Consider the following 12,086-nt stretch of genomic DNA (forward strand, 5'->3'; position numbering starts at 1 on the left):
TGTTGACATCAATTTGACTTAACCTTCTCCCCAGAATGATTTCCTCCCTTTCCTTTGTCAACAGAAGAATGGTTTATTATTGCCAGTTTTGGCCTCCTCAGTGCTCTCACACTCTGCTACATGATCATCAGAGCCACAGCTAGCTTGAATGCTAATGAGTAAGTAACAAATTGTTTTTTGGATTGCATGTGCCAGATGATCCCAGAAAATATGTAGAGTAATTTTCATAAAGGTGGTGAGAATTGGATTCCCACCAATTCCATACTGATACCAGTGGGATCATAGCTAACAAAATAAATTATTCTATGAACATATCTTTATAGTCATTTACACAGATTGGGAGTTCACACCCTTGTTCAACAACAGCTCACTTGAGAAAAAAATCTAAAAGTTTTCATATACCATCAAGCTTAAAATGAATCGTCCATGTTACAAATGCTGAGGGAACCAGCATAGTCTTGTATGTAAAGAATGTCAGTGTCCACACCATCAATAAGAATAGCCCCCACTTTTGGGAGCTCGTCAGACTTTATCTGGAGACTTAAATATTCAGCTTTTGGGGGAACACTGGCACCCTTGCCTAAGATTAAGGACAGTAACTTAGATGTTTAGCTTAAAAGAAACCATCAGGAAGAGGACCTGGTGTTTCCAAATGTTTAGGGAAGACTGTCAGGAAGAAAAAAAAATCGATATAAACTATACTTTCAAGGGGCAGAAACTATTTTCAAGAGGGCCAAAAGGAAGTTTATAGGAAGGCAGATTTCAACTAAATAAGGAAAGAACATACGTTGGCTACTTAATAGTGGAATGGTTTGCCTCAGGGGAGCCCACGGCTATGAATCAGACAGAAAGTAGATACTGCTTGTGGAGACTGCTATAGGTAAGATGAAGGATAGAAAATTGAGCTAGATGACTGCTAAGGTCCATTTTGGTCCAGTGATTTTTCCAAAAGTAACTTTCTACAGTGATAAAATATGGGAAAGGTGTTTTGGTTTTTTGTTTGTTTTTTAAGTTTTGATTTTCAATTAAGTCCTTTCTTTTACCAGTTTTCATGAAAAGTAATCAGAGATGGAAGCAACCCTGGGACCTGTCCAAATTTGAACCTAAATTGATACTAGTAGACTTCATGTGCTCTCTATTCAGTTATATCCTGTTTTTTAAGTGATTAATAATACCAAAAGTCTCATGTTATTGATTTAATTAATATTATCCAGTTTTAGAAACAATGGGCAAGTAACCTCCTCTTCCAGTGACATCTTATTACCTCTAACTTGATCTTTTGGCTGAGTACATACAAGTACTTTTTGTCATCCATGCCATTACATATTGGCAGGATGTTATGGTCATAGTCACTCTTCAGCCTTGAGATGAGTAGTCTCTACCTCAGCCATTAGGTCAACAGCCAGCTGCTTGTATTTGGGGGACTTCTGATTCTGTTCTTCAGCAGAGCACCTTGTTAATTCCTTCAACTCTAGAGTCATACACTCCTGGATTTCACTCTCAGCTCCTCCATTTTTTACTTGTAAGACCTAGACAATTAAGTTTATCTTGAGTGTATTTTAGTCCATAAAATGGAGATAACTGTAAGACTACATCACAGGGTCATTAATGAGAATTAGCATATTAAAGTGCTTAGCACAGTGCCTAGTACATAATAAGTGCTCAATAAATGTTAACCAAACCAATTCTGAAATTCTTTCAAAGTTCTATGAATAAGGTGGCCATCTGCCTTTATTACTTGGCAAATAAATTTGATTTCTTCCATAAAAAAAGGATACAAAAACAGGAGCTCCATGAGTGCCTATGATTCAAACCTCAGTTCAAAAGGAAATATTTATTTTTACTGCAACCACCTATCTCTTTTGCTTGCTTTCATGCTGACCCATCAGGCAAGATAGTAATAGAAGCCTACTTCTTAAAATTTTTCCTAATGAGTCATAATCAGAACAAGCAAACAATGACACTCTGGGTACTTTTAGAGAATCATTAGGCAATTTAATGGTCACCTGCTGCCACTAAGAATCTGCCAGATGCTCACTTCATGCATGAGATATTTTCGAGAATGCTCAATTAAATATGGCGCCTATTATAAATCTGAGTACCAGGGTCATATTATTTCAGTTCCATGCATAAATGCTTGCATGACTCAGAATCTAAGTCATGGATCTTTTAGATCCATGTCTTAGCCCAACCTTTGTAGAGAGTTGATACTGCAGTTCTTCATTTGACTATTTTTTCTGTGCCTTCAGTCAAAACCACTCTGAAGAACAATATTCATGATCTCATTTAGAGAAATTGAGTGTGTGTGTGTGTGTGTGTGTGTGTGTACACTTATATGTATATGCACACATGTCATTGTATGAAAGGGTGGTTAACAAAATATTAAGTTAGAATTTGGGGTGATGTTTTCCTCTCCATTTTGTGCTTTTATGCATTTGCTTTTTTGTTTTTACAGTAATTGTGAGTTGATTTGGGGTTTTTGTTTTGTTTTGTTTTGTTTGCAGTGCTAGGGATTGAACCCAGGGCCTCATGCATGCTAAACAAGCCCTCTACCACTGTGCTATTTTATTGTGAGACAAGGTCTCACCAAGTTGCCCACACTGGCCTCCAGTAGGGATCTTCCTACCTTGGCCTCCCAAGTAGCTGGGATCACAGGTCTGGGCCATAACACCCAGCTAAATTTACGGGTTTTTTGGTACTAAAGATTGAACCTAGGAGCACTCTACCACTAAAGTCCTTTTTATTTATTTATTTATTTATTTATTTTGAGACAGGATCTCACTAAGTTGCTGAAGCTGGCCTTGAACATTATAATCCTCGTACCTCAGCTTCCTGTGCTACCATGTGCCACCATGCCCAGCTGAATTAATTTTTTAAAGTCCATTTTTATTGTGGGAGACAATAGAAAGCATAACAAATAGTCATTCTTTCCCTTTGTCTCAAAGATGTTGATGAAAAATCCCTGTGATTTTATTCCAGAGAAGAGGTTTATTTGGCAAATAAATTAAAATTGTGATTCATTTGTAAATTCTTTGAAATCTGTCTTCTCTTTTTGATTTATCCACCAAAAAAGTAAAAAGCCAAAGTGAGATCCCTTTTTTAATCACCCTGATTTAATTTTCTGGGTAACTTTATCCATTTATAAGATAGACATATATAAACATATTTAAAGATAGTTAAGTATTCTACTGTGACTAATTGTGCCTTAAATTTTATTTTTTAACACTGCAAACAAACGTAGTGAATTTGGGGACTTTGCAAATATAAACAGGATGGTAATCAAAGAAGCAAATAAATGCAAGGTAAATGTGTGTGTGTGTGTGTGTGTGTGTGTGTGTGTGTGTGTGTGTGTGTTAGCTTCCTCATACCTCTATTTCTTGTACCTAGGTAAGGAAGATTATTAAACTTCAGCTCCCATGGGAGGTGCTTTTTTTGTTCTGCTTCTGTCATTCAGATAAACCCTGTGAAATCTCAACATCCACTAGCTTATATTTGTGCTCCTATTATTTTTCTCTCACTATAAGAAAGATACATATTTTCATTATTGCTTTTGAGGAACAAGTATGTCAACAGTGTAAGATAGATTTTAAGTTGACTAGGTATCCTCTAGAGCCCTTTTCCATTTCCTAGAATTGTGATTCATAGAGATCACATCCTAACCTTCAAAACTGTCTCCACAGGAGGAAATGAATCTGATGTGGTTAATGCGACGAAATAACTGGAACAAATGTTCCCCTATCATAACTTGAGATCAGGAAGCCCTAGCTTGAGCTGGGGGTATAGCTCAGTGATAGAGTGCTTATTTAGTATGGTCATGGTCCTGGGTTCAATCCCCAGCACTGCAAAAAAGAAAAACTGGTTTCTAGCTTTCTGATATTCCTAGCAAGCTGTCTGCCTTTTAGATTTGGTAGTATTAAAAAAAAAATTATCGACCAGATAAAAGGAATTGACGTTTCTGTTTTGCTCAGTACTGATTATTTCTGAATTATTCTGCTCAGGACTGTAGGAGGAAAATTGACAGATTAGCACATCTCAATATAAAAGGATCTGAAAAATTAATCATTTAATGTCTTGAGGCTGATTGGTTTAGTAAAGAGGAAACAGAGATGATGCAAGAGGTCTTTCCAGATATTCAAAGAACTCCTAAAGATAAAAATAGCTACTGTTCATTGAGTGCCCCATCCCCAGGGTATTACTCCTATATTGGTAAACCTTTGTACCCTCATTTAATACTCCTTAAATGAGCACCCTCATATTGACTAGCCATCACATACAGAGGGAGATGCTCACTCTGCAGTTCTGGAGCTCTGGAGATATCACAGAGAAGCAGATTTCTATTAAATATAAGAAAGAACTTTCTGCCATTCAGAGTTGTCTAAGACATGGGTACTTTGAATGCTAGTGAGCTCGACTATCGAGGTTAGAGATAGATTTCCCTCTTGAATTGTCTCCTAGGAAGAATCAGAGCCCAAGAATAGGGTTTGGGTTGCCTTCCTGGCCCCTTTTAAAGGAATCTTAAGTTTCAAAAATGGTATTTGTCAGACTTTTTTTTTTTCACCCTCTTCCATAGTAAGATACATTTTGCATCATGACACAGTACTCCCATGTAGATAAGTAAAACAGAAATTTTACTAACAGACATGATTCTTTAGTGTAATCTGACTTATACTTGGTTTTTGTTAATGCTAGTCATGGACTTCTAAATTGGTTTTATAAGCTTATAGGTGGTATCCTTCAGTTTAACACTGGCCTAAAGAATTTTAAATTTTTTCTCTGCCAAATACTTTTTGCTCATTCTAGTAACTGTCTTCATTTTTATTTTAATGAGAATGCCTTTCTTGTAGCAATTCCAGCAAAGATTTAAATTTGCCCTGTGTTTGAGATGTATTGCTACATATTGGGTCCCCTTATTTCTCTTGGTAATTATTTCTCCTTTTAGCCACTCTTGAGTATAAGACATTTAGATATAAAAGAATAAACTGAGGCTCAGAAGGATTAAATAACCCCTGAGAGGTGCTGTAGGAAGAAGAACACTGAATTCAAACCCATTTGTTCTGGTTCCAACTCTGCTTTACACTGCTTGTCTTCAACCACTCCAGAGAGTCATTTGAGGGCTCCAAATAATGTGGTTGAAGAAGACAAATTTAGTTTCTTGAAATATGATTACAAAAAAAAAAAAAAAGAGTATTAAAGGCAGCCAGAACCTTTGATTAGATGTCTGTTTTTGGCAGTGGTCTTTTTATTTTTATTTTTTTCCCCAATGGTTCTTTACATGTTTTGGCTACATTAGGAATATTATGACTACATTACTTTATAATTCTTAAAAGAGTAGCAGGGCTGGGGATATAGCTCAGTTGGTAGAGTGCTTGCCTTGTACACACAAGGCCCTGGGTTCAATCCCCAGTACCAAAAAAAAAAAAAAAAAAGAGTAGCAAAATAAAGTGTATTTAAAGATCTTGATTCACCTCTATAAAGTCCTTTTATCTAATAGCCAGTTTTTCTGAGGAAATATTATAAATAGTAATATTATAATAAATAATAAGGCATAGAGCTTTTTGTAAAGTTGGGAACATCCTTTCAAAAACTTGAATGACTGCTGGACATGGTGGCATACACTGTAATCCCAGAGGCTGAGGCTAGAGGCTTGTGAGTTCAAAGCCAGCCTCAACAATTTAGCGAGGCCCTGAGCAACTCAATGAGACCATTTTCTCTAAATAAAATACAAAAGAGGGCTGGGATATGGCTCAGTGGTTAAGTGAAATTGGGTTCAATCCCTAGTACCGAAAAAAAAAGTTGAATGACTCCTTCTCATTCATTTTTATAGCCATTTTCCCACTGCACACTAGGCACCAGGCTCATCTATGGAGCTAGCAGAGGCCTGGCATTCCCTTGCAGGAGTTTGAAGTAATGAAAGAGAAGGAGTGAAGAACTACTGCTTTGGCACTGAGAGTATTAAGAAAAATGGGGGTGGGGTGGCTTCATGCAATAAGTAACTTAGGAACCAGGAAGAGCATAATTAGGGCACAAAATGAGGAAAAACAGCAGGCTCAGGGAGGCTGTGGTTGATGTATCTGTTGTAGGTACTAGCTTGTGGCAGTGACAGCATGCGGGCTACAAAATTTGGACTTTAGTCTTATAAATAATAGGTAGCATCTAAGACTTTTCAGCAGAAAGATAATTCCTGGTGATTGAGAAGTTTCTTTGAAGTGGTAGAGAATAGAGACAAGAAGATAGGTTAGGATAAAAATATGGAATTGAAGGAAGATGTCAGGATGGTGGGGAGGAGATGAAATCAAGAGATCCTTGAAAAGTGTTTGATAGCCAAAGATTATAGCAGTTTGAAGTATAGGTCTCAAACTGAGCTAAAGACTTGATTTGGGAACCTTCAAAATGAAAGACTGTGCAGGGGGGCCTAATGAAATTAGCCAGAATACAAGGGGCTAGGAAGTGAGGGCAGCTGCAGCAGTGCCAGGGTCTGTGAAGAAGGCAGCATGAGCCTGAGAGACAGATGGAAAACTTTTAAAGACTTTAGGTACATTTTATTTAGGGATAGAAACACACAGACTTACATGCAAAATCTGGCAAACTCCTGGAAGAAAGAGCCACGTCCTGCATCCCTACAAGTCTGGGCTCTTCAACTCTAACTTCATTATAAGTAATGACATTCTTGTTTGATAAGTAAAAGAGGAGCACATTTTAAAGGAAGGAACATATTTTAATGACCGAGCACACTCAACATTTAGCAACTATTTAATTCAGGAGAAGTTGTAAATTGTGTGATAATTGTCCCTAAATATTAAACAAGATAGTGTCAGCCTGATACTTTTTCCTGCATTTCTTTCGAGAATATTAAAACACTTTTAAGATGACAAACCACTTTACTACAGATATGAAACTGCTGATTTCAGGCAAATTAATGGCCTTACTGGCTTTACCAAAAAGGATTAGGAAACAGTTGGGGACAGTCCTAGGCCACCCTTTAGTTAGAATCGTTTTTCTGTTTGTTTTTTTTTTAAACATTGACATCTACCCTTTAACTAATTTATGACATCTCTTTTCCTTTTATTCCATAGGGTAGAGTGGTTTTGAAGAAGAAAAAAAAACTGCTTTCTGACTGATTGCCTTGAAGGAAAAAAGAACCTATTTTTGTGCATCATTTACCAATCATGCCACACAAGCATTTATTTTTAGTACATTTTATTTTTTCATAAAATTGCTAATGCCAAAGCTTTGTATTAAAAGAAATAAATAATAAAAAAGACTGTGCTGTTGAGTATTATTTACTGACTTGTGTTTCAAAGGCTGATTTGGAGATGACATATCTGAATTTCATTTGTATGGATTTCAGAAACAGTGTGTATGACTCCCAATGAAATAACGATAACACTATTTTTTGGTATCTTAATGTAGGCTCCCACTGTGCCCAAGTAGAAAGCAGAGTAGAGTTGTCCTGCATAGTAATACTCCCTCAGGCACTCAAATTGAATTATTCCATTTTATTTTCTTCAAAAGTGCTATGCACCCTTTTATAACTTTTCCTGTGTTTGGAGGTGATCTGCCTCCTCCAGGATTTTAGCTCCATCTCTGGGGTAGCAAGGATTTTTGAACCGTTTTGCTCCCTTTGGTATTTCCCATACATAGTAGAGTGCTTTGCATGTAGTAAGTGCTCAATAAATATTTGTGGGTGAAGAAATGAGTATAAAAGTTTACAAAATGCACACTGATTAGTAATATATTTGTTGTAGATGTTCTTTTATAGTTTACCTAGTATTCATTTTTTAAAAAGAAAATTTGAAAGAGTTGGATGAGAGCAATTTTGTATGTGTGAATGAAATGTTTTTGCTTTATTGATGAGGAAAACATTGAAATATTTTGTTATATTAAATTGTATGCTTTAGCAATAAGACCAGCATATTTGTGAGTTTTCCAAGTCTCCTTGTATATAGGTTTCTGAATTCACTCTAACATCATTCATTGGTTGGAGAACATACTTGGTCTGATTTTCAATCATGTCAAATTTATTGGAGCTTATTTTATGACCTATCATATAGTTTATCCTGGATAATATTCCATGCACAGTTTCAGAAGAACATATATTTACTATTGTTATGTAGAGTGTTCTGTGATGTCTATTAAGTCTGGTTGCTTAATTGTATTCTTCAAATTTTCTCTTTTCCTTCTTTATCTTCTCTCTAGTTGCTCTATCAAGCAAAGTGGGTATTGATGTCTTTAGCTGCTATTGTTGAATTGTGTATTTTCCCCTTCTATTCTGTCAGGGTTTTTTAAAATATTTTTTAATTGTCAATGGACCTTTATTTTTATTTATTTACTTATTTGTTTGTTTATATGCAGTGCTAAGGATCGAACCCAGGGCCTCACACATGCCAGGCAACTGCTGTACCACTGAACCACAACCCCAGCCCCAATTCTGTCAGTTTTTGCTTCATGTATTTTAGGGCTCTGTTGTTAGGTGCACAAAAGGTTAAAGTATTTTTTAAAACTCATAGGAACATTCATTACATTTCTGTCCATTGAAATTCATTGGTTCAGTGGCCCTCCTGATGATACCAGCCAACTTAGAATGCTGGAGAAGTCATCCAAGTATTTTAACATTTTTCTCTAGAGAGCCTTGTTGCATTAACGTCTTTCTCAATACAATTTTTCCTTCCAGCAGTATTTTCCTAAGTTAATAATATAGTTCCTCTTTTGCCTAGTTTTATTCTAGTGAAAATCAAAATGGCTCTTCCTTTTCCTTTTCTTCCTATTTATGATGAGTCATTAGTTTCTTTCAACAGTCATCAGGAGATATAGGACTTTTGATGACATTGTTACTATTTATAATTAATATAGTTTAATGTACTTTTCCTCTTTTCACATGTTTCAAGTCTTAGCATCAAGACTTTTTTTGAAAAACAACAAGTCCTGTTCAGGATACACAGAATTTTTGCAAGATCTAAAAAGTGCAATGAATATATTAAAAGGGTGAGGCTGTCTGTCAATCCTGGAGAAAATTTGTCATCAGCTGTTAATATTGGAATCTACTGCTGTGTGGTGTTGAGATTTAACTTACATCAAGTTTTCATGTGTTAATTAATCATGGTCTCAGTAACCTAGAAAGTGGTGCATTTCATATTCATGTGTGCATACGTGTGCATGCATGCCTGTGCATCTTGAAAGTATGGATTGTTATTCCTTAGGACCAGAGACAGTTGGCATCAAAATGCAGTTGTTGTATTTCTTAATAGGCATGCTATGAATAGAAACAATGTATGATGTTGAAAATTTGTTTACTAATTTAAAAATTAGAAAGTGACCAAATTTAGGCTGCAATAGATATGATATTTCAGTTTTAAACCTTTATTGGATAAACTTTTATATATATATATATATTTTTTAAAATTTATTTATGTTTTAGCTTTAGGTGGATACAATATTTTTATTTTTATGTGGTGCAAGGATCGAACCCAGTGCCTCACACATGCTAGGTGAGCATTCTACCACTTGAGCCACAACCCCAGCCCCTTGGACAAACTTTTGTAATAAATAAGGCAAAGGTTGTTTAGGTTTTACCCCAAAATATTTTTCAAGGATATTTTATTTCAAGGAAACTTTCATGTTTACATAGACCAAAAGTTGATAAGATTATAGTCTGAAGAACCTCCACAGAAAAGCAGTTCACCTGATCCTACCTGTGGCTTAATGTAGCCATTAAAGCCTCACTTTCAGTTTGACCAGCTGTACTGTAACTTTTTGAAACAGTTGAAAAAAGATCCTGAATATTCCTTCACTTTTTACCTTCCCAATTATTTGTTAATACTAAACAAATTACAGTACAATATAAACAAATAATTCCTCTTGTCACTCTTACAACAGGATAGGTGTTCACTGTGTGGAGAAACAGGCAGAATCAGCCCCACTATTTTATTATTCTCTCTCCTTCTCTCCCCTGCCATCTCTCCTTACCCCTTTCTCTCGAGATACTACTTACTGTTGGTGAGGTATAAATGTGTTGCAGCTCAGGTTCCCATGCTCTCAGCTAGGTATGCTCTTCAATCTGAAAATATGCAAGAGCAACCCAGAGTATGTATATTAGTTCACAGGAGCAGCATGTACAATGAAAATTTTGTCCAGCATAGGCACTGTTAAGCTTTGGCAAAGAAAATTGAATTTCTGTTGTCCCTCTTAAGTATTTCATTTATATCACCAGCCAAAGAAAACAACATTTTTTATGTTAATTTGATCTGGACTTTAGGTTGTTCAGTAAAGCAGTGGGTATGAGTCCGGGTCTAGTCCTTCCCTCACTGGGTTGGTTATTTAACTTCTTCTAGGCTCTTTCTCTCAATGATGAAATGAAAGTTAATATTAACAGCAATATAGAGCTGTGAAAACTAGATGTTTGTGAAAGTGCTTGGCATATAGTATTACTCAGTAGTATTTTTCTTTTTCCCCCTTTCTTGTGTGAAGAGGACCCAGCAAAATCCTTCCTAGTGATGAGAGTTTTGCTCAAGTGTGGTTCAGCCCAGAAAACGTCCTGTACCACTTAGATCTTTCAGCTGGCCTTCTATTCAATGCCTTCCCCCACCCACATGTTCACCTAGTGCACAGGCAGGCCTGATTCATGCTCATCATCATGGAAGAACAAGGTCCAGATGAGAATACATGCAACCCATAGAAAGCAGTATGGGAAAGGCTCAGTTTCACCTCTGGCTACCATCCCTTTGTTATTGAGGATTGCTTTATGTGAAAATTCTAGGCATTTATCACACATAGTGATAAAACTTGTCCACTTGTATGAAAAAGTTTTCCATACTTTTCGACTTCTAGCCTAACCACAGGCCCTATTTACAGATCAGATGTATATATTATTGACCAGCTAGACTGTAACTTTAGCAAATATATACATCTGATCTGTAAATAGGGCCTGTGGTTAGGCTAGAAATAATACCAAGAAAATAGAATTCTTGATGACCAGAATAGAGAAGACTTGAGCATTATTTAATTTCTTTAAGAAGATACAAAATTGGGGCTGGAGTTATGACCCAATGGTAGAGTGCTTGCCTAGCACACATGAGGCACTGGGTTCGATCCTCAGCACAACATAAAAATAAAGATACTGTCCACCTACAACTAAAAGACAATTTTTAAGAAAAAATTTTAAGAAAAGACAATTTTTTTTAAAAAGTTATGGACTTGTAGATTATATTGTTATATTGCAAAAACACAATGAAGTTTGCATAGTGAGAGTAGTTGTTAAAATTGGAGAGCCAAGGTCCTAGAGAAAAGAAGTACAGAATATGAACCCAGTGTTCAACACATCTTTTGAAGCATTTACCAATTTATAAGCAGAGGCTGAAAAGTGACCAGAAAGTAATGGTTGAAAGATTGAGATGAGGAAAGGTCAAGCAGTCTTACTGGGTTTGTGAAACAAAACTTGGAATTCAGAATCCTCCAAGAGAATGGAGCCCTGTTAAACACCCCCAAACTTTCTATTGGGATCCCAGAAGGGAGACACATTGGAACTATAGGCTAAACCAGAATTTGACTAACCTTCTCAAAGACTAAAGCCCAAGTTCAAAATCTACTAAATCTCTACTTAGGTTAAAGTGATATATTTATAGTCTGAAAGTGATATATTGTAAGGAGACAGTAGGAAATTCTCTAGAAAAAGATAGTAGCAGCAACAGCCTTGGATTATCTCTACATTTTTCATAAAACTGTCTAGTAACCTATTTAAAAAAATAGGCATATCAGACTATAAGGCCAAATGATCAAGACAGGAGGGGAAAAAAGAAAAAAGTTCTGTAAGAAATCTAAATATTAAAAACATCAAAGACTTTAAAATAACTGAGTTTATATAGAAAACAATAACAAGGTAGATAATTTCAGCCAGTAACTGGAAACAACAAAGAATCAAATGGAAATGTGAGAACTGGAAATACATTTTGAAAATATATATTGGGAATAAGAACTCAGTAGAAGGCTTAATAAATTTAAACATAGCTGAAGAGAGGATTCTTGAACTGGAATACAAATCAGGAGAAAATATCTGGTTGAAGAACAAAAAAAGTCTTTTGACCATGATTAAA

The 12,086-nt window shown here is 35.9% G+C and overlaps 1 protein-coding gene across 3 annotated transcripts in view; it reads left to right on the forward strand.

Annotated features, from left to right (window-relative positions):
• RNF130 (ring finger protein 130) overlaps positions 1–12,086 on the forward strand; it is a 128,227-nt gene that overhangs the window by 98,822 nt on the left and 17,319 nt on the right. Inside the window, exons 8-9 of one of the 3 annotated variants that reach the window (XM_081281020.1) lie at positions 65–158; positions 7,074–7,261. The exons of 1 other annotated variant lie outside the window; for it this stretch is intronic. In XM_081281020.1, coding sequence (XP_081137146.1) covers positions 65–158; positions 7,074–7,089 — 110 coding nt within the window. In that variant the 3' untranslated portion in view covers positions 7,090–7,261. Of the gene's footprint in view, positions 1–64; positions 159–7,073; positions 7,262–12,086 lie in introns of those variants that run through there. One more of the 3 variants, XM_081281021.1, reaches the window with a different exon arrangement.

Source organism: Spermophilus citellus, assembly GCF_964194105.1.
Source record: "Spermophilus citellus genome assembly, chromosome: 1".
Taxonomy (NCBI): Eukaryota; Metazoa; Chordata; class Mammalia; order Rodentia; family Sciuridae; genus Spermophilus; species Spermophilus citellus.